Source organism: Pieris rapae, chromosome 7 (genome assembly GCF_905147795.1).
Source record: "Pieris rapae chromosome 7, ilPieRapa1.1, whole genome shotgun sequence".
Taxonomy (NCBI): Eukaryota; Metazoa; Arthropoda; class Insecta; order Lepidoptera; family Pieridae; genus Pieris; species Pieris rapae.
In genome coordinates this window covers 7,917,587-7,940,062 of record NC_059515.1, presented here as the reverse complement: position 1 = coordinate 7,940,062, position 22,476 = coordinate 7,917,587, and the positions used below count along the sequence as shown (strand labels likewise).

Below are 22,476 nucleotides of genomic sequence, written 5' to 3'. Positions count from 1 at the left end.
ACATCAGATTAGTTGTTTTGAAGTATTTAGTAAATAAAATGTTTAACGTTTTTATCTGTTTTTTTTTTCATATACGAACGCAATAATAGTATATATAAAATAGCCGTTTATATGTTAAACTTCACGTAACGTAATCTGATATTAAATATTTATTATAAAACTAATTTCATTTTGTTTTACTTTTTACAAACAAGTTCAACAATGATTCGTTTTATAAAAGTAATATAACAGCATCATATACAAAATTTCCCTTAATTATCTAATATTGACCACGTGAATTAATAATTTACCCTTGACGCAATACGGAACAGAGTTACACAAGCAGATTCCTAGGTTTACATAAATGCGTAGTAGGAAAAATAATATACCTCCCGAAGCACTGTTTCCCGAGAAACATCATGACGCTGCTTTTTTCGAATTGGCTTACATTTATTCCTATGTACATTATTTCAATCATCGTCTTACAACTTGAGTTAACGTTGGTTAAACAAAGCACGGACTATCAAAACTTCTTGGCTCTTCGTGATTATTTCTTGATGTAGGGGAGGGCCTACACTTATTAACTGTATACCTTCCATTATGAAAACATTTCAAAAGAAGTATTAGCAGCCTTATTTGCAATATTAATTAAAACTAAACGTGTTTTGACTAATGCACATTTTCTTCAAATATTAAATAAATGAAATCGCTACCTAGCACAAACAACTATAAAAAATAGTACAAATAAAAATATAGTATAGTCTATGAGGAAAATACAGTTTTATGATGCTCTTTTGATTAGGTAGTACATTTTGTAGAATGGTGATTTATTTAGAGCGCGTACATTCACGTCATGGGAAAACATATGTAGAGATTGGGGTTTACCATCCATTAATATTTTTACAGCAAACGTATGAGATCAATATATTTTTCAGTTTCAACTAACAAATTCTAATAGGAATAAAGTATCAAAACAATTCGTTGGCAACATGAGCCCATTGTTAATACGTCTACATATCAATTAGTTCGAATTGTTACTGTTTAGATTGTAAATCCAAATATGTCTTTGTAGTAATTTATTTTTTATTGTTTTAAACAGAGAAATGTTATTTATCCATTTCAGAACTTGATTAAAATCATGTTCCAAGTATAAGTGTACTCCTTCATATTTATTATATAGTGAATTTGACTTATATAAAAGCAGTTATAACTGTAAAAAAATATCCAAAACATTCAAAAACATTTATTGAAACTTAATGTTTTCGTTTGTGGGTGTTAATCACAAAAATGTTAATCCATGGGTATCTATGACATCATTTTCCCACATGTTAAAGATCACTGTCGTCATATACTTCCAAGGGGAAAGTGATCATATTTTTAAAGATTAGGTAGAAGACGACTTTTTAGTTTTGACATCAATCATTAATATGTTAAATGCTTTTAACGTTTCAATGTACTACTTTCTTTGCAAATAAACGATTTATTATAGTGCGTCTGTCATTATTCTACTTTAAAATGTTACATATACTTTTTGAATGCGATATATATAAATAATACTAGCGGATCCGACAGACGTTGTCCTGTCTATACGTCTTTAATTTGAAAATTTCAAACTTTTTTTAATAAGCTAAAACATTCTGGACCATTTTGATGAAAATTATTATTCAAATGTTATGACAATATCTAACGATCCAGCACATGGTCTACAATAACACAATGATAACAAAACTTTTTTTTAATTTGATCGCAGCGCTAACTGTCGGGACAGACTAAAATTAAAATTCGAATATTATTTAAAATTTGACAGTGCGATGGTAGCGCCGTCTGTCGGATCTAATGTAAAACATTTCAAAATCAACAACTACTAATTAATTAAAAAAAACATTGTCCAGCGGACAAAATTGTGAATCTAAACCATTCTCGAATCTCCACGAACACACAAAAAATTTCATCAAAATTGGTCCAGTCGTTTAGGAGGAGTTCAGTCACATACACACGCACACAAGAAATATATATATTAAGATTGGGAATTTTAATCGATTATTTTGCTGAAACAAAGAGATAGACCAACGAAGCTGTTTTTCTGAATATAGTAAGGTCTGCGGTTATAATTAAAATGCCTGATGTTTCTACAAATGGAATGGCCTTCGCGATTTATTTTATTTTCAATTGAGAGGTCTGTTAAAGGATGGCTTGGGTCTTTTCGTAAATAACTAATTGAAGTTACTTGAAGCTGTTTAAATTATTTAACACCACGAACAATGTGTGTGTAATTAAAAAAATCGGTTATTTTGTTATTCTAATTGTATAAAGTTTTTAGAAAGAGTACGGGAAATTCGAGATTGTTTCGACGTACAAAATGTTTCAAATTTATTATAAAAAACATGTACTTCTTTGGCGTTACAAGGTAAAAATCTTTTTAATTTAATTTTATCTTTCGCCTTATTCTACGTTAGTAGAAACAAGGACACGAACGATAGAAAAAAGGTATTGCATACATTGAAAGTTTAATTCTAGTTAAATAAAGTAAAATTCCCGTTAAATTCACTACTAAAACACATTTTTCGAAAATATGCGATAATATACTCTTAATATTATAAACAATACTTACTATGTTTGCGTCGACCTCGCATAATGAAACGTGACATCATGCCTAGTTGTAGCGCTGACAAATTTAGTGGAACCGCCAGTTTGTTAACCTCTTCAATGCTATACCAGTGTTGTTTTATGGATACACGAGTACAATTTACTGATAGAGATTTTAGTAGAAAAAAAACGGGGCATTTTTTCCGTTTTCCTCAATAAAGCATATATAGTTGTCCTTATAGTAGTAGTGTCCATTTAGAGATCATAAAGGATACTATCAAACTATGTAAAATGACTATTAAAGATTTCCTATATTAAAGTTGCCATGGGAATCAGTTGTATCTACATATAAATTTTAATAAAAGTTTAATGACATTGACAGCATAGCCAACGAATAATTAATGTTTGAACCCAATAAAAAAGCCAATTTAAAAATATTTGTTACGTTCATGTTTTCATACATATCAATTGAATTATAACTAAAATATAACAATTGAAATCACCATATCGTTTTATATCTTATTCATTCCGACACATGGAAAAATTATCTAATAGCTGTAGGTAATATGATAACTAATTGTATACATTTTATTAAGATATATATACACTAACACTTGAAAAATCTCGTAAATTGATGGGCAGTGGGCACATGTTTATAATGTCTGATTACGCACATCGCCTCGCCTATTTTTAAAATTCTTCAAATTCGTATATCGCAAACATGTGACTTCATGGCTGGTTGTTTTTAGAATAGCAAATAAATAGCCTATTGAATTCTCCTATTTAATAATCTATACCAACCGAAATAATTAGTTCACTAACTTCAACATATACGTATAAACCAAACGTACACTTGTACGTTCCATAAGATCTTTCTTATTTCTAACTAAATGATAATAATTTATAGATTAATTTTTAAATATACTTGATTAACTTACTATAAGATAAAGAATAATGATGCGAAATATGAAGCATAAATGGAAAAGATTGTAATGGAGTGGTTGCCATGTAGTGGGAGACGATCAGGCAGGCAGATGAAAATAGGTGGGAGATCAACGAAACAGCGTAGCGATCCGTGCAGATTCCAATAGCGTCCAATGTAGATTCAAAATTAGAGAACGCCACGATTTAAACAAATAAAGGAGCCCTTTGTCGAAGGCCAAGCTGGTTATAAATAAATAACCGTTTGCCAATAGATGATAATTATTACATTACTTTAGGCACATTTACTTTATATGTAACATGTGAGCTAAACGATATTAAAGACTTTTAATTTAATTTCATTTTAGTTAAACAATGATCAAACCAGGCATGTTTTAGCGACATAAAATGGTCGGCAGTGACGAGGTAATGCAGTGGTATCCGTCTGTGAGTATGTAAAGCTACAGAAGGATTCAGCAGAACGAGAGGGGGAGCGCTTTAGGACGAATCCTAGGGGTAGAAGACGGGGATTGGATGCACCGAAGGTTTTTAATATGCCGTTGAGATCCCGGTAGAATGCGATAACGACCCCGGAGCCTCTGTATGCGGCTTTGTAGGAATTTGTCGAGGCGTTTTACTGGGTATTGTTCACCCAGTCTCTGAATAGCAGAGATTTTGGTATAGGTCGAGTCCCACATACCCCTGCAACTTTTTAGGGCATGCGCAAATGCATTTCCACCTCGAATATAAAAAAAGGCATATTTTAGCCATGACGCATGAAGTCTTAATGATCGATCGAATGTAATTTTTTTTTTTAATTATACTAATATATAATTAAGTCTATTGCACACGTCTGCTGGTAAAATGACGCCAACAAATTAAAGAATATTACATTAACGAACAATCTCAAATTTCTGTCTGGTCGTAATTGAAAGACTTGATTGATGCGTCTGAGCATTCCAGATGGAGTTAATTATATGTATCCTTGATTTTGAAGATAATTGGAAATGATTATTTATACTTAAATTAAATATATATTAAACTGGCGGACTCGACAGACGTTGTCATTGCATGATATTTCAAGCGATTGGGATATTAAATAAACTATTACAGTACCGAGTGCAGCGCCATCTGCCGAACTGTTTTGTGAATCTAAACCATCCAGGGCCCTATCAAACGTATATATATAAAAATTCATTCAAATTGATCCTGTCGTTTAAGAGGACTTCAATGGCTGGCCCAGGAGGCTAATCACCAACAATTAGATTGACGATCAATGTGTGATCAATATAATATATATGTACATATACAATAATGTATGTTAGCTATCCTATCTTGTTTGTGCACACGATTAAGCTGCACTAAACAAATTTGATTGAAATCGGTTAAGTAGTTTAAAAGTTCATTCGGACAAACAACGTGACGCGTATTTTATATTTATTGAGTTAATATTGTTGACGAAACCACAACAAAGGAAAGCAGGAGGTTACGAGTTAATACTATATGATTGTTTATTGCTTTTTTATTTATTATTTATAATAACTAAAATTGCAAATAGTAATACGGCGATGGTCCTCCATACATAATGAATTTAAAATCGGTGTAACACTAGCAAGGGTAGGTGTATGCAACAATTCTCCACTAAACCGATGTTGGTAAAAGTATTAGCCTCTGAGTATTTTGCCTAGTGGCTTCGGCGTGTGACTCTCTTCCCTGAGGTCGTAGGTTCGATCCCCGGCAGTGCACCAATACTTTCTACGTGCGCATGTAACATTCGTTCGAACGATGAACGAAAACATCGTGAGAATACCGTCAGCGTGTTTCGGGCATAGGAGGGTGATCACATATTAGCCTATTAGATTAACAATCCATAAAAATGAAATATCACAAAAATCTTAGGGTCAAACTCTAATTGCCTTTGACGTTCTTATTAATTTTTGTAATACTGTTAATAGTTTTTGTATATTACAAAAAAATATTACTTTAATTCTTCTTGATTGTGTTTTAGAAACAAACATACAAGGGAAATAATTTAAATAATACTATTTGTGGTTTGTATATTATCTGAAATACTATTTATAATATTCGTAACTTAATTTAATTAAATATTTGTCCGATATAAGGAAACGGAAATGCAATGTTTTAATAATGATTGTATCAGTGGGTTTTCCACTAACAACCATGAAATTAAAGCCTCCATCAACTGTCAACTGTCGCGGTTCATTTAGTCCTGCTATAATTATACATGTATTAAACCTTTATAGTAACGTTTGTGTTACTATGGTTCACATTTACATGGACTAGGGAAAAAATCTTTCTTAATAAATTAAATTTATTAAATTTGTACAAATACTTTATCTTTCTTTATCAGTTTGACCTAGTATGTTATTGTTGGAATTGATAAATATCGCGTTATCTGTTTAGGCTTAATTAATTTCATAATCATCTGAATACTGTGGCAATCCAACTTCTTGATACAACACACACGAGACGTATAAAGAGAACTAAACCTTTTCAGTTACTAAAACTTGTGTAGTGTTAGTGCAAGTAACCTCGAGGGCCCATCTTAAGTGTAATGGGCTGAGGTGTTTTTAGTAGGGTCTTGCTACCCCTCTGAATAGCAGAGAGTTTTGAGTGTAGATCCAGCCCCACAGTCCCCGCGTCAAGTTCGATATTCTTGATGCGGGCCTGCATTAGTGCATTTCCACCTCATTAAAAAAAAAAAAAAAAGTGTTAGTGCAAGTAATCTTGCAAGCATTGTATCCGGCCAGCTTCATTACACAGGGCGAATTGGCCGATGTGAATGGCCCTTGCTGAGCCAAGGTCCATTGGACATCATTCATGGCCGAAGAAGACCGTAAGTTTTAACGGCTGATCGCGTGGCTGGATGCGGACAAGGCTAACCATTTACCGTGTCCTGCATCGGGCGATTGTTGGTGGCGCCGTGGGGTTTTAGTGGGTATGCACAGTGGCGAGTCCCACATAACCCTGGCAACCATGCCGCGGGAGGGTATGCGTAACGCATTTCCCCACGTAAAAAAAAGTAATCTAGGAACTACGAACATAGTGTCAGAACTTAATAGACCACTTAGACTGTTAGTGAACATTACTTTAGTATTGCAGAAAATTACGTTAATATTATATATTATTAGCCATAATTATTATTTAGGCTAGATTATAATTGGTTAAAAATCGCATTCTCTTTTGTTAACTTTATTGTTAGATTCAATATATAATAGTATATAAGATTTTGTATATACCTATAGTATATATAAACTCGAGTAACGGTAAGTTTCATCAGGTTTTCTGGATTTTGAGATATGAACATCCACAAATTTATTGGGACACGTATATACCTAGGCAAGTTAAAGTTGATAGGTAATTTAAGTACTATAAATGTATATTAAAAATTATTATAAGGCAAAATATTTTCTTAGCACTTATTTTAATATGTAATTGCCTTATCCGTCAAGCCGCCCAAATAGAACCCATTTATAATTAAGTCAACATTAATTGAGGACTATAGTATTAAATGCGACAATTAAATAATTAAATATCGTTCATTTTAATAAAACACCCTTGGAGGCTCGTTACCAAAGCCGACCAAACTAACGTAAATTTCAGGCTTTGCTAATGAAATTTCCATTTTCCGAATTCGACAATTGTATTAATTCATTGAGGTTTAAACCTCAATTGGTATGTAGATGAAGTCAAATGAATAGAATAATTTATTGGTGGCTTTTAAATGTCACTTTAACGATCACTATTTTCTATTAAAATTTCACACCTCTATCTAATTTTTTTAACCCCAATACAATAAAATATATTCGAGCCAGCAGTTCTTGAATACATATAATCTATATAGTAAGTATGTACATAGGAGTTGATCACTTTAATAATATCCAGTGGTCATGTCACATCACAATTAAATAAGTAATTCGTATTCAATTATCATCATGAACCAAGATAAAACCAAAGTAATAACAAACAGTAGAACTACTAACATCAACTTACATGGCAAGCCATTAGAATACGAAAACAACTATGTATACTTCGGAAAACAAATATCAATTAGTAACACTAACGAAGAAGAAATAGAACGGCGAGAGAACATTGGATAAAAAAGATAGTGGGTTCTAAAGGAAATATGTAATAATAAGCACCTTTCCCCTGCATCTCAAGAAGATGGTAATGGACACATGTATCCTGCCGACTCTGACCTACGGCTGTCAAACATGGATATACAACGCAAAAATAAAAACAAAACTAGCTTTCTGTCAGAAATCGATGTAAGCATACTGAAAATAAGAAGAATGCAAAAAAATAAGAAGTAAAGATATAAGTGCCAAAACCAACTTAAAAGACGTACTATATCTTGCTCATACACAAAAATGACGATGGGCAGGACACCTAGCGAGATACAAGGACAACAGATGGACATTAGAAACCACAACATGGGAAGGACCTGCGGGAAAAAGAAGAAGAGGCCAGCTAAGGAACAGATGGATTGACGAGATAACTCAAGTAGCTGGTAAAGACTGGAGCAGAAAAGCAAAAAATAAAAAAGCATGGAGTGAACTAGAGGAGGCCTTTACCCTACATGGGGTTACAATAACATCGTTTTAGATGAATAGTTACTTGAGGTTGTTGGAAACAAATGGGCTTTATTATTATTACGTATTCAATTTAGTGGTTTTAAGTATGAGAACGCCAAACGAGTAGTGCTTAAAGCCTTGATCATGGACGTTCTGTATCCGTTTCAGATAAAAAAAATATGTGTTCCTTCTGAATAGTGTGTTCCTTCTAAGCCCGACGCATGCAAGTCTCATGATACCTGTCACGTAAACATCCATTAATGGGCAATAAGCCGCGATTCAAACGCACGAATTCAAATCCTCAAAGTCGCACGCCAAAGCTAATAAACGAAGACTGCTTCTCAAACTTCTCTGTGTGAGAGCTTGAACAAATTTCACATTTTAAAGTAAATTTGAATATTAACTATAATATATTCTTTTGTAAATAACATTATAACTAAACCGGGCACATAATGTTATTTAAACTTAGCTGAACACTTAATGGTTTCCAATTCCTGTTTAAAAAAGGTGACATCATATTAAGCACTCGATAATATGGCAAAGCTATTATACAGAAAATGGTTTGACAGATTAAAAGTTTGATTGACAGGTTAAAATGATCGCTTTGTTTAAAAAAAGATTTAACTTTAAAATTGTAACTAACAATTATCTATTATTATTAAAACGAGCGAGCCATTTTGGATTTAATTAATTTGAATATATACCACACAATTGAGCATTTAGCAATGCATGATTAAGTTCAGCAGCGCATTATAATATTATATCTATGAAATTCGTAACAAATAGAGGAATTTAATATCCTATTAGCAGTGATATATGTAGTAATATTGTAATTTCTAAATATGCATTGTACAATTAGAATTAGAATTAATACATATCGCTTTCACTAGCAAGAACTTCAAACATTTTAATATTGATTTTGAGTGATGCAAAACACTAAATAAAAAAATATGGATACTTAAATTTTTAGTAGTGAGTAGTGGAACATGATAAAGCAGTTCCGGTAGTTCATATAACTCCAGTGAGTTACCCGACTCTGAAACTTACGAGTATTACTGCGGCTTCTAGGACACGTTTATTATGTGCAAGTATAATTAGTAGAAAATTAAGTTTATAAGTAGGTAGCTTCCCGGATATAATAAAAAACACCAAATTTCTCAATTATCTTGGAATCTTCATTCACATATATATATAAATGTGAGAGATTATTAAGTAATAATTTCGGCGGAAGTGACACCAATTTTGTAATTATTAATCGTGTTGAATCTGCATGTATATGCATGCAATGTACATGATATACAGTAAAATCGAGTCAATACCCAAACTCTTAAACTGATATGCAAGTTTAATTTCGCTTAGAATGTAAAATATAATATTGGCCCATATGAGTTTTTAAATATTGATCATGATTTTTAAAATAATTTAAAAATACATTTTGTATTTTTATATTTACAATTTTGTTATTCTTTCTATATTGCTTCAAAAACGTAGGTAAATAAAACAATACGTATGAAACTTTATTGTAGTAGTTAAAGGTTAAACAATTCAAAGGCACTAGACATAATTTATGAATATTAAGAACTTGTCAAGGCGATATTAGAACAAAAGCATTCTTAAGAGGCTAGACCATCATTAGAAATAATGGGATAATATAAGCCTGCGCTTGCGACTTTGTCCTCCTTTAAACAACCTAAAAATACTAAATGCATCTATTCACTAGTTAAATCAAGATCATATAATGGATCTAACAGCTATTTTTCGATTTACAATATGCTTGTATCGAGATCTTACCATGATAGGTTTTTTTTTTCAAACAAAAATTTCCTTTATTAAGTAAATAGTCTTAAATCTACATTTTAGTACAGTATAGTATAGTAGTAGTATAGGTAAACGTACGTTATTTTTATTAAACTAGCCATAGCTTTTTCTGGTCTACTGTCGGCATTAGTTATGGCGGAATTGCTTTTACAAAAAGTGTGCATAAATAGAGCAAAGTACGAAACAAGGCACATTTTTATTAAATTTGATCGTGAAGTTCCTTTACAAACCACAAGTTTCAGAAAATAACAATTTTACCCTAAATGTGGTTTTGTTCAAAATGTTTTAACAAACCTACCGAACATAATGAAGAATTTTTTTTTAAACGTTTTCTACCACTTTGTGGTTTTCTGTTCTAACTTACTTACCGTGGTTTGATTACTTTAAATTACATACATTTATGTTGATATACATTAATATTACGATACTGTTGTCGCCAACCAAATTTATAACAGATATGAAAAAATATCAAATATTTAAAATATGTTATAAATAATTAGTCTAGGTATTCAAAGGGGGACCGCTGCCAGTATCTTCGGAACCTTGCCTAAAGGGATTCCTTTTAATTATTAAATTAATTTAGGGTTAGTTATTAGGTATATTGCATAAATGTTTTATTGTAGATATAGAAATATATCTAAAAATATTCATTTTCTCTCTGGGGTAAAATAAAATTGACATAGTTATTAGGTATATTATACGTCATACATCGTTATCTGTAGTATGGTCGCAGGGTAAAGTTCAGAAAGTACAACTAAAAAATAATAAAAATCATCATATATAATTTTAATTATCCGATTTACAACCATCTGCTTTGACACGAAACATCCGTAAATTAGGAAAAGCCTATAAAACGTAGTTATAAAATACTCATTAAAATGAAATATGGAATCGTCATATTTTCATTTTACGATGAAATGAAATGGCATAATAAAAGCGGGAATGGCGAAATTGGTAGGTACTACACAATAAGCATAATAGGCAGGAATTTATATTTTATAATAATATTTAATAATGGCTACATCTGTTATCAGTGTTATGTTTGTACAGGCAGTCGCATGTTTGTGGCGCGGCTTTTAATAAATAAATAAATCTTTTTTATATAATACTAGCGACCCGCCCCGGCTTCGCACGGGTGCACTGCTGATACTAAATACACTACGCTAATGCTGATACTAAATCTTGAACGTTGTATATAAAAATGTGGGTTATCCATAAGAGATAGACATATACCATCACGGACTTTTCTGTAGACATTTTCAATGTGTACAATACTTAGTGCATTATTTTGATAAAACTCGTAGGGTTCAGCCTGCGTTTGCAATGTAAGCGGAAAAAATGTAATTATTCACATTAGAAACCTCAAAAATAACTACTTCCCCACTATGTAATGGATGTTATTATACATATAATCCTTCCTCTTGAATCACTCTATCTATTAAAAAAACCGCATCAAAATCCGTTGCGTAGTTTCAAAGATTTAAGCATACAAAGGGCTTTGTTTTATACTATGTAGTGATAAGCAGACTCGGCCAAGCGTTTCTGTGGCTAAGGTATTAGTTATATAACATAGTAGTAAACTATTTAGGTAGGTAGGAGAACTTATGTGATACGGTGCAAATTTGATTAATATCGGTTCTGTAGTTTAGGAGTCCATAGCGGACAAATAATAATTTATATATTCATGATTTTATAAGTAGGATGATTTTATATGTATTAAGATTAGTAATATTTTGTGAAATGTAATTAAAACTAATGCAGCTATTTTTTTTAGATCTTGGTGTGAGATTATTTTATTTGTTTCGTGTTAGTTTTTTCTTATATATAATAAGCCTTTTGTTCCCGACACACGGCGTTGAAGAGTTTTGTGTCATTAGCTTCCAGGTTCACGCTGTTTTTCTTCACAGTAAGAGCGATCCCTAGCTATTTTATAGTGGTTCTTTCTGTTGAAAATGGGTACAAGCTTTAATAATACAATTATTTAAAGTTTTTATGTATAAAAACTTGAAAGAGTAAGCTAGTGTATAGTTGAACAATATAACAGGTTCATGTTTCATAAGGGAACCAGGCATAAAGGAATATAATATACGTATATATAAAAAGGTATTAATTTAATTGACTATGGTGAATACATGTTTTACTGACTATAATTCCTTTATATATCAAAAACAAGAAACAAAATAGTGGCGCTACTACCTTTTTATATGTGGCAAGTAGGTAAACAGCCTTCTGTGCCGACGACGTTTTTGGGCCTAAGATAAGCCGATGTCCTCACGATGTTTTACGTCACTAATGCGAAAGTTAAATACGCACATACATATAAACCAATTGGTGCACAGTCGGGGAACGAATCTATAACCTCAAGGATGAGAGTAACTCTAATAACTGTATACTAAACTTGATTATATACTGTACCTTGAATCGTAAAAATTATAGCTAAAAACGGTATTAATACCGTTTGAAAAGCTACTTACAGATAACGCGACCGGGTTTGCAGCGCTTTGTTCAATGAATTTCCGTTACCTTTATCTAGAAGTGCGCTGTGACGGCGTTTAGAGTTACAATTTAGCTATATAATTCATCATAAGAAGTTAAAAATTAAAAAAAAAAATCATAATTAAAATATCGCATTTAGATATGCGATATTTTTACAGGTTACAATACTGCAGCAACACATATTTTGTTACAATTAATATTTTAAAATAATATATAAATATATTTCGATAATATTATTTAAATTAAAGTTGGTGAATATCCAGTTTAAGATCTTTAATTCCAAATAAAAATGACTTGGAATTATAAAAGTAATTTTAGAAACTGGTAAAAAATAAAACTTAAATATGTATTTTCGAATGTACTTTACCCCAGGCATGGTAAAACATTTTAGTTAGAATATATAACTACTAAGCAGTTAAAACAAGAGCAATGTTGGCCTAGTGGCTTCAGCATGCGACTCTCACACCTGAGGTCGTAGGTTCGATCCCGGGCAATTGACCAATGGACGAATTGACTTTTCTTTCTATGCGCGCATTTAACATTTGCTCGAACGGTGAAGAAAAACATTGTGAGGAAACCGACATGTCTTAGACCCAAAAAAAGTCGACGACGTGTGTCAGGCACTGGAGGCTGATCACCTACTTGCCTATTAGATTTAAAAATGATCATGAAACAGATTCTGAAATCTGAGGCCAAGACCTAAATAGGTTGTAGCGCCACTGATTTATTTTATTTTATATAACTACTAAAGAAGCACAAAATTCTATCAAGGCCCTTACTGCATTTTATTTTCCGTTGGATTAATAATAATAAAAAACGAAAATTTCTCAACACGAAAACTTATATGTATTACACAATAATGCCATGAAATAAACTAAATAATGATGTAAATTGTATTAACGAAATCGCTCGCTGAAAATAATTTATAGGCCCTTAATTGTATTTTCAGTTGAGAAAGTCGGGTAAATTAATGAACACCTTAATCGAATTACAAGCGAACTTAAAATAACTTTTATATATTATAACACATACGATAAATCTTTACTAATTATTTATTTATTAAAACTTCGTTCCATCTAAAATAATATTATACAGAGAAAAGATTTTATGTAAGTATGTTTGTAACGAATTGGCTCGTGTACTGGACCGATTTTAAAAATTATTTCACTATTTGTTTACTGATTAATAATATAAAAAAGTTTAGTCTTAGTAATAGTTTGATCTCATCAGTTTTACTAATTACATCATAAGATTTTTAGTACACAAATTGGTCTTTGTCTAAGATTGTATCAAATTAAGGCAACATAATATTACTCATAATACAAAATTATTGTATAAGCCAGATTGTAATTCATTGACGCCGGTATTATTTAGCAGTCACGATAACAAAAAATTAAGCCTCACAAATCTAACAATAACTCATATTCATATCATCAAATTGGCATTGAACATTTAAATATGTTTACGAATATAATAAACCTACTTCTGCCCGTTTTGCTTCTGCATACTGTTGTCGACACAATAAAGCTCAATTCATGATTTCTTGGTAATGTACTTTAAAAGGCTACATATCTATAATATAGTAGCATCATTGCTGAGGTATTGCGTCATGGTATGTAAAGATAGACATTTGGATTGGAGGATAAAATATCAAATTTATTTATTTCGTATACCTTGTAAAATGTTTTTATGAATATTGTATGTATACAGAAACCAACTACAATAACAAATTGGCTACGAAAATTTATTACATTTAAAAATTACGGATTAAAAGGTGTTATAAAAGCGATCTGCTCATGCGTAAAGCCTGGAAATAAATATTTCTCTTGAAATAAGGTTTTAATCGCTGATACCGCTGATCTTCGTAGAGAAGAAAAAGTCATACGATTCTTAGTGTCGGGGGTTTAAGGAAAAGTGATAAAAGTGGAATTCAAAATTCAATACCTACTGTGGCATTAAATTTTAAGATCTGATATCAATTATTGGCAGACAATTATTGCTTGTTCAATGGTCAGTACAAATATGAATCACGCAGTATCTGCCCCATGCTCCATTAGATGCTTATTTAAAGATACCTCGTGTGAAAAAACATAAATCAGTAATTAGTCTTTCGTCTTGTTCTGACAAATTATGTTTACACTGTGGTGAAAATATACAGATGTATAGTTAAACCATTGCAATAAGATTTGCGTTATATACGGACCTGTATATTAAGTAATATCGTCACGCGTCAGTTTTTATATTCTCATCTTCAACTCCAATCAAATAACGTAAAAAAATTGAAACGTGTGCACATTTAAGAGTTGCTCGTCTGAGGTAAAATATTAATTTGTAACAAATACGTTTAAACAATCATTATGGCGCAGATAAGATCTACATGCTCATAAAAATATTATCAAAGACTATATTATTATATTCCGAAATATGTAGCACCGTTGTTTTCTACGAATATCATGAATTTCATAAATCATTTAAATGTGAAGAAATAACGGGAATAGTACTTTAAGTGAAAACCTTTGTAAACAAAATTATGTATCTGAAAATCTCTTAAACGCACGTAAGTCATTATTGAAGCTCTTGAATACGAAATAAAGTTAGAAGCTCAAGTTCTCATTATCCAAAGTATTTTTACATTTCAAGTTCTGTGTTACACATAAAACGTTGCTAAAGGGACTCCTTTTAATAATGTATTTTAGTAATTACATTTTAAGGGTATAAATTAGAATTATAATATTACATTATTTTTATTCGATTATACCATTCGATCGATAATATCATTGTTATAAATGAATAATTGTACTTAAAGTATAAACGTCGCTTGTACGTACTGGGTCATTAATCTGTGGTACAGCAGATATATTATTGCATATTTCAACCGTATAGGAGAGTGATGATGCCAAGAGTAGGTAACCGTGATAATGTGAATACAAATATTGTAGGGAAAAGACACCAACATCGGTAGCGTCCTATATGTGGTACTGAAAATTGATCAGCTAGTTGCTTCTATACAAAAAGACTAGATGAACTCGTCATATCACCTGCATATAATTGTGTCCAAACGTGATGCAATATTTTAAAACATACCAAAGACCTCAACCTAAACACTATCCATGAATCACAAATTTCTGAAAGCATCAAATATATGACAGTATGACACTTCTTAATTTCTGAAAAATCATAGGAACACACCATAGGAATAGATTTTATTGGAAAATACAATTTTGTTTTTAATATGTTTCTTTATTTATTTGTTTCCAACCGAAATCGGTTCAGCCGTTCTCGAGTTTTAGCGAGACTAACGACTAATCAATGTAATATAAATATCAATGTTACACACGTAAACAAATATCATAATAAAATTAACTCTACACAAATAATTTAAGTCCGGTCACCAAACGGATGGACCGATCTATTTCACTCATTGCCCTCAAAACTATACACTGTTCAGGCGGACAGAAACTGGTGAAAACAAAATGTGTGCAGATGTTTCCTCGCTGAACACAACTCTCAGGCATGACCAACCAATTGCAGAGAGAGATAGAAATTGTAATACATAGATAGATTCATACTATATGATCTATTTGATTCTACTTCTAGTCACCACAAAGATGTGGCTTTTTAAGTCGCTTCTGAATTAAAACATTTAAAAGATATTACATTACGTTACAATATTATCTAGCTTAGATCACAGTAATATTGAATTAAATCGAAATCTAATCTTCTTTAATACTGATTTGTAGCTGGGGTGAAATCAATTACTGAGCATGAAAAGACTTGAGAAATCATAGGCTTTCATTGCTCGGTAGGAGCTTAGGAATGTTATAAGATCAAATCCAAATTAAATTCAACCCAATAAAGATTATTTCATAAGCGGGAAGCATTATCAATTTTTGACGTTAGGTGTTGATAGGAGTATACGGCCGTAGATAGAATCCATTCAATTACAACGGATGTTCTGGTCTGATATGCATTTTTAAGGCAATTTTGCCGCGCACCACCACTACTTTGGAACCAATTTGACTAAGGGTCTTTCCAGAAAAATTATTAAAAGGCAGACAACGCACATTCGAGCTCTCTGGCGATGTGCATGTGTAAGGGCGGCGGGGCGGTATCATTTAACAACAGATGAGGCTCCTGCCCGTTTGCCCCTGTTATTTTAAAAATCAGTTTGCTTGTATAATCTGCAAGATTTAAGTAAGGTTGGTAGGCACAGGAGATACATATCATTATTATAAAAATGAATTAAACGACGCGACAACAACATGGATGGCAAGCATCTGCCGGAAAAGGAAAACAATATAATGAATAATAATTTATATTCCATATGATTCACGAGTCTTTTGTGGAATGAGATGCAAAAATTTGGCCACCGTGATTGTTATCATGTATACACACACCAAACAGCCAGTTTGTCGCCGAATGAGTCATTGTCTTATCATGTGACTAGCGACCCGACCTGGCTTCGCACGAGTGCAATGCTGATACTAAATATACTACAGAAATACTGTCTACAATACTTAGTAAATTTTATATTTTGATAAAACTCGTAGGGTTCAGCCTGCGTTTGCAATGTAAGCGGAAAAAATGTGATTATTTACGACATCACATTAGAAACCTCAAAAATAACAGTACTTCTCCACTATCTAATGGATGTTATTATACATATAAACCTTTCTCTTGAATCACTCTATCTATTAAAAAAACCGCATCGAAATCCGTTGCGTAGTTTCAAAGATTTAAGCATACAAAGGGACATAGGGACAGAGAAAGCGACTTTGTTTTATACTATGTAGTGATTTATCATGTGACTAACTAAACGTTACACATTTGGTGACGATTCTGGAACCTTTGGTTTAGCCTGACTGCAGGTCATGTGTTCTCATGCTTGCATCCTGAAGTTTAATATACATGATAAAATAAAGGGCCAAAAAGCAACAATAAAAATCAACAGTGAATTGACTCGATCAGAACCTTTCCTGGTAATTCAAGCTTTCACTGCCATATTTAATACATCACGAGATCTTAAAGATAGGTAACGGAACTAGTGCTATGTTAAATTGTAGCAATAACAATTCTTATAACACTTCACTACAAAATTAAAATACAATGAGTCACAACTATTATCGTATTCGTATTTAATGTTCGTCATACAATTAGGTCACGCACTTGTATAACTTAAGAATGTTCTGTTGAGACCAGAAGTCTAACTAACATACTAACAGTACGTAAAATCGAATAAGCTATAATAACGATAGAATGTTGTATGAAAATCCTTTAGCGTATTGGAACTATACTAAACCACAATAATCGTTCGAACAAATTAATATAAATATACAAATTGTACGTAAAAAAATGTTCGCGAATACTAGATGAAACTAATATCAAACATATGATATTAATTTCCAAGGGCACAATAATTTAAGTATTGATAATTAAGTCATGGATGACTGTTACGTACCTAGTTTAAAGACTGTTACATTATTTAAAAGTCGGTATCGCACTCGCGAGCGCTCTGGCCTTGTGTGAATGGGCGGCGATATCACTTAACATCATTTAACACCTGCCCCCTGTTCTATAAAAAAATTATCTGTATAAAAGTAGGATAAAAATGTATCGTTCGACTTTATATAATATATACGTATACATACAGTTAACCTATGAAACGTGGAACATAAAAACTACTGTAAACACAAACAATTTTTAGTCGGCGTAAAAAGCCGTAGTTTTTAACGGATTTGGTGTATTGTGCATATTATGTTTTGCAAATGGTTTAACCGTCAAATTGGGCAACTGATGCTATCAAGCATTACAATGGCAGATTTATCCAAGGTTAGCCATTGTATGTAGCTTGCCTACTAATTCAAATAAGAACTTATGGCTCGCTCCGTCACTTCGTTTCGCGAGAAAAGAAAAAGACGACACTGATGTCGCAACCAAGAATAAAGTCGAGTTGTGTAATAAATAAATTTAAGGAAATAAAACGTATTTTATTTTACGCATATGTTACATATGAATTATAATTTTCATGATTATTAAGTCAAAATTTATTATATATTCAAATTCAATAAATTATATATTGACATAGAAATTCGAAAAATTTAGATCAAACTATAGACCTGACTTGATATTTCAATCTATTTACTTTAAAATTAAGGTGTCCTGGAATTGTTTTTGTCTTCAAAGACGTCTATTTAATATTTTACACATACACAAAGTTCGTGAGGAGCGATCAAGGTTATATTGTTATGAATTGTTTCAATATCGATATACGATACAATAAATAGTATATCAAGTTACTTCATCATCAAAGTTACAATCATTAGCGAAAATGTAGACAACCGACGAATTAATACAGGACTAAGTTATTTTTGTAGGAAGTTTGCCAAAATATTAAAGTAAAGTCATATTAATATTGCTGCATTATCATAATATATAATATGCAAATTCCAATACAGCGATGAGAGCATATTTTATTAATTCCCATTATAAACAGATTATCGCCTATTTGAACGTTGACAGTTTATTTATATGAGGATTACAGTAAATACATAATAGGCAATTCTGATTGCGCGTCATACGAACGTATTATGTACAAATATATTGTACAGCCTTTGTTTCTCGTGGATAAATTTTTGTAGAAGAATAGATCAAGAAGATCAAGCAGGCACACAACATATGTTTTATATTTAATTTTTTATTTATTATCTACCTGTTATTGAAGCAGCGTTCGTCTTGTGTTTTCGACTCTTAGACTGCACCACAGCTGTGCACCAATGGACTTTCTTTCGAAATAAATATTCGCTCGAATGGTGAAGAAAAACATCGTGAGGAAACCTTGCCATACACTCAAAAGTCGACGGTGAGGGTCAAGCACAGGAGGCTGATCAACTACTTGCCTATTAGATTGACACATGATCATGTCACAGATACCCAGATCTGAGGCCCAGAACTAAAAAGTTTGTAGAGCCACTGTTATATTTTATACTTTAATTCTGTTAAAAAAATCTCGTAATCGTTATTACTGATTGGTAGGATAAACACTATTGTTGCGTTTCACGCCTGTCGGATAGCGCTATTCGTCATAAAACACGAAGTTTCTTATTCGGAACTCTCGTCTTTCGAATAATTTACGAAAAATTAAGACCAAAAGTTGTAATGACACTTTTTGCTATAGTTTATTCTATTTTATATTTTCGTTATAGCAGTCGCAAACGTCCATACCACGTTGAATACACCGGTTCTCGTCCGATCACCGAAGTTAAGCAACGTCGGGCGAGGTCAGTACTTGGATGGGTGACCGCCTGGGAACACCTCGTGATGTTGGCTTTTTTAACTTTTCATAGGGATAAGAAATGAAAATTATTTTTGGAATCACCGAACTCAATTAGTTTGGTAGTTGTTTTTTATCGAGATATCAAACGTACAACAAAATCCCTGCACAATAATTGTCGGGTCACTAGTTTCCTTGCACAATACAGTTAGATCACACTACCACCACATCATCTACCTTTAAAAAATATTCATTATAATAAATAAAATAATAATGTTTCTGGAAAATTTTATGAAAATGCGAATTCAAAGATTAGTGCACTAATATCACAACGAGCACAGCTTTTACAAGGAGATGAACCAGATGAGGCTGAATTAAAAGCTCTGAACGACGAAATACGAAATATGCATATTAATTGTGTCACTTAATTTATGATTAGGATATTTCACTATTTAATCCCTACGTAGCAGAATGACATCATCCTTCTTCCTCTTTTAAATTTCTGGTCTCTTAGAACGATGAAATATAATATTGGTGTCGAGAAAATCTAACATACTGTTATGATAATGATACCAATTAAAATATAAATTAATCGAAAGGAACGTTCCATTCGGGTGTTTTTTGACACATTTCAAGTTTTTTATAGTACAATTATTTAGTAACTATATTAATTGCTTAACGGCTGACATTATTATATATATTATTATATTTTATAGTCAATATAAAGATTTTTCCTCAATTCATCTTGTCATTATTACAAAATTGCGGACTAAGACAACCCTTACATCAAACTACAATGTCGTCATATTAAATCGTAAATCGTACAAAGTCAATTTCAAAAGGTTCAATGTGCTACATATACAGTGACTGCTTTAGATATATCTTGTATAGTATTAAGTGATGCCGGTCGCATGTGGTAAAAAAAATATAATTCTTTTTTTAAATTAAATAGTGACAGCTCAGTTCAATATTCTAAAAATTTATTAATAATATCTGAATAAAAGTCTTCAGCTTGCCTTTAAGTTACAAATCCTATTCCTAATACTGTAAATAGTTTCGAGAATAAATAGTTTACGTCTTATATAAAGTAATTGCAATTATTGCGACATATTATATACAAAACGAACTAATACAAAAGTCACTCAACCTATTTTTGTGTCCAAGAAGAATTTTTCGCCACAGTAAATACATGAAATAGCCTAAAAACCCTTTTTGCGTGCCTTGGCCATTTAGTATTCATAAAAAAATAAAAGAAGCATTCTTGCGGGGAGAGTCAAAGCGAGGTAACAGTGTGAACATAATAATAAGGAATCTTTATCATTTTTCGGTAGGCAAAAGGATTGTTGAATATTGATTGTTGCCGTCAGCAAAAATCTGTTGAAGAATTCAATAAGGATGTTAGATAAAGGCTTTCAAAGAAATGTCTCCAGCGGGATAAATGAAAGGATTTTATTTTCCATAAATCCCGCTATTTCTTGCCGCCAAAGGCGTGGATGTTATATGGTAAGTGGGTATATCTAACGGATATTTTTATTTCTAAGAATCTTTTATAAAGAGGCCATAGAAACTGTTACAATTATGTACGTTATATTTTATATACGAAGCATCTGGTAACCGATTTCATACAGGATAGTATACTGACAAAGGAGTCGTTTAAATATATAAATAATATTTGTTGTTCACATAGTATATAAAGCGTAAGTTTAATTAGATCTAAGCCTAAATTGCTTCTAGTTCTGCCATTAGAGTCATCCTTTAAAAGCCGCAAGAGAGTCGTATAGTCTAAACCTGTATTAGACACCAGAACGATGTTATTTTAAAGTCATTACATCCATAAAACAAAAGCTTACTTTGTATAGATAGATATCTGTAACTACCGATCGTTTATCTATATATATTTAATATTTTTTTCGAGACAAACAGGCGGTGAAGGACTTCGCTTTATATCCTTCAATTGAGAGTTTCATGAAATTGTTCTAGACGATTCCAAACTCGAATAATGTAACAGTTATGATTAAATTACTAATTGCCCATGAAATCATCATGTATACAGTTTATTATCGTGTGTTGATTCGTTGATTTGGCGTGACCAATTCTCGCTAAGAGCTAAAATAGATCATTTAATGAAAGGATCGTCACATGAAAGATATCAACTTTACGACCTCATTCAAGACTTTTACGACAATTCAGACTATTATATAATATGTAATTAATTGATGTGTCGACAGCGTGAATAAAAAGTATAAGTCGAGATAACTTAAAATAATTCTTCCTTAATTGAGACGTATGATACCCGGTAAGGTGCTATATGAAGCAGTGTTTCCTAGTGCCTTCAGCGTGCGTCTCTCATGCCTGATGTCGTAGGATTGATACCCGTATTTGCACCAATTGACGATACTTTCACGCACGATATTTTCAATAGGAAAATATCGTGAGTAAACCTGTTTAAAAAGCCAAAAAATCGACGGCGTCTCAAGCACAGGAGGTTGATCACCTACTTTCCAATTAGAGTAACAAATGATCAGAAATCTGAGGCCCAAACCTAAAAAATGTTGCAGAGCGACTGCTTACTCAATTTTTTTTATTAAGGTTAATAGGCAAGTCAGCGCTGTGGCTAAGGCATATTGATTTCTTCACGATTTTCTCCTTCACTGTAAGAGCCAGTGTTATATATCGAATGGCTGACAACCAGGATTCTAGACTGCGGCCTCAGTGCACGCTCAAGCCAGTGGGCCAACACTACTGTGCTCTCGCAGCCTGTAGATATTTCAATACGATATTCTATATATTATATTATTTAATATGATATTC

At 32.1% G+C, this 22,476-nt stretch overlaps 1 protein-coding gene and 1 non-coding gene across 2 annotated transcripts in view; both read left to right on the top strand.

Annotated features, from left to right (window-relative positions):
- The first annotated feature begins 6,483 nt into the window (after window positions 1-6,483).
- LOC111004173 overlaps window positions 6,484-22,476 on the top strand; it is a 37,740-nt gene continuing 21,747 nt past the window's right edge. Inside the window, exon 1 of the mRNA XM_045629006.1 lies at window positions 6,484-6,496. Coding sequence (XP_045484962.1) covers window positions 6,484-6,496 — 13 coding nt within the window. The remainder of the gene's footprint in view (window positions 6,497-22,476) is intronic.
- Window positions 19,603-19,721, top strand: LOC123689377. The gene has a single exon (XR_006750358.1). It is a non-coding gene; the product is annotated as a 5S ribosomal RNA (ribosomal RNA).